Consider the following 1,233-nt stretch of genomic DNA (forward strand, 5'->3'; position numbering starts at 1 on the left):
TCAGCTTCTCAGTGCGCACTGGGCACCCCTATGGAACCCGCTGGCTCCGCCACTGGTTCCAGTCACACACACACACACACATACCTGAAGAGGTGGAAGAACAGCACCAGGCTGTCAGCGACCCTTTGGCTCGACCTTACAATGAAGACGTAGAGGTAGACGGCGATAGAGACGGTCCAGAAGAAACTGCTGGTGTTGGCGAAAGTGGATAGGGCTCCCTGAGCGATGCATTCAGGAGAGTCTGTGCGGAAAACACTCCAGACTCCGAAAGCGTAGGAGACAGCAGACAACCAGTCAGTCACCGAGAGGAAAACAAGCAGCCTGCGCGGAGTGGTCCTCAAATCCGACCAGATAATGTGTGTGAGGATGATCAGAGAGGAGCCCAGGAAGGACAGAGCGCAGGTAAACAACACCACCACCTGCTCAGATAAATACAGCTCTGTCTGGTTCCCAGGGGCCATCGCTTACAGCCAACACCCGCAGGTTCCCCCAACCACTTTAGGGAGCAGGAGCAGCAAATCTATGCTGGATGTTATCATGATTTCCCTCAAAAGCAGTTAAGGGTTGAAACTCCCAGTCCTGACGAGGCAAACAAAAACTTTTTACGCAGCATTTAAGCCCTCCCTCCAAGCCTACAGCTGCGCCAACCCCGGAACCCAAAGCAGAAGTCACGGTCAGCTGGTGGAGGGAAGAAACAGGTTTATTTTTGTCCTTAGATTCTTTTTTTTCTCTGCTAGTGTAACAGCTGTGTACGGAAGAGGATTAGGGCCACTGGAAAAAAAAAAAAAAAAAAAGGTTAACTGATTTTAAAATTTTTTTTTTTTTTTTTTTTTTTTTTTTTTTTTTTTTTACAAAGGGACACGGGTTATGCAAAGGAAAAATTTGAGATAAAAACATTTATGATATCTGAAACTATGTGAGAACCTTTGTTCATTGCTTCAAAATGTGCGTATGCTGGAGGGAATGTGGCCAAAACAGGGCAAACCACTATCATGTGTTCTGGAGCTGCTGCAGTTATTATTGGGAGATTTTTAAAAAGAATATGTATAAGAATATGACAAAGTCATAACGAATATTTTCAGTCAAGTTAAATATCTGTCACAAGAAATGGTTATTAATGCAACTCCTAACAGCTGATGACTGGATTAATGAGTCTTTAATCTAATCTCAGAGATTAAAGTCAGAATTCTGAGAAAAAAGTCAAAATTCTGAGATAAAAGTCTGAATTCTGAG

The 1,233-nt window shown here is 43.9% G+C and overlaps 1 protein-coding gene across 1 annotated transcript in view; it reads right to left on the reverse strand.

The window, feature by feature from the left end:
- gpr157 (G protein-coupled receptor 157) overlaps positions 1-674 on the reverse strand; it is an 11,394-nt gene extending 10,720 nt beyond the window's left edge. The window contains exon 1 of the mRNA XM_015381308.1: positions 85-674. Within this exon, the coding sequence (XP_015236794.1) occupies positions 85-461 (377 nt within the window). The 5' untranslated portion in view covers positions 462-674. The remainder of the gene's footprint in view (positions 1-84) is intronic.
- Positions 675-1,233: the final 559 nt, after the last annotated feature.

Source organism: Cyprinodon variegatus, unplaced genomic scaffold, assembly GCF_000732505.1.
Source record: "Cyprinodon variegatus isolate N-32 unplaced genomic scaffold, C_variegatus-1.0 Scaffold231, whole genome shotgun sequence".
Classification (NCBI taxonomy): Eukaryota; Metazoa; Chordata; class Actinopteri; order Cyprinodontiformes; family Cyprinodontidae; genus Cyprinodon; species Cyprinodon variegatus.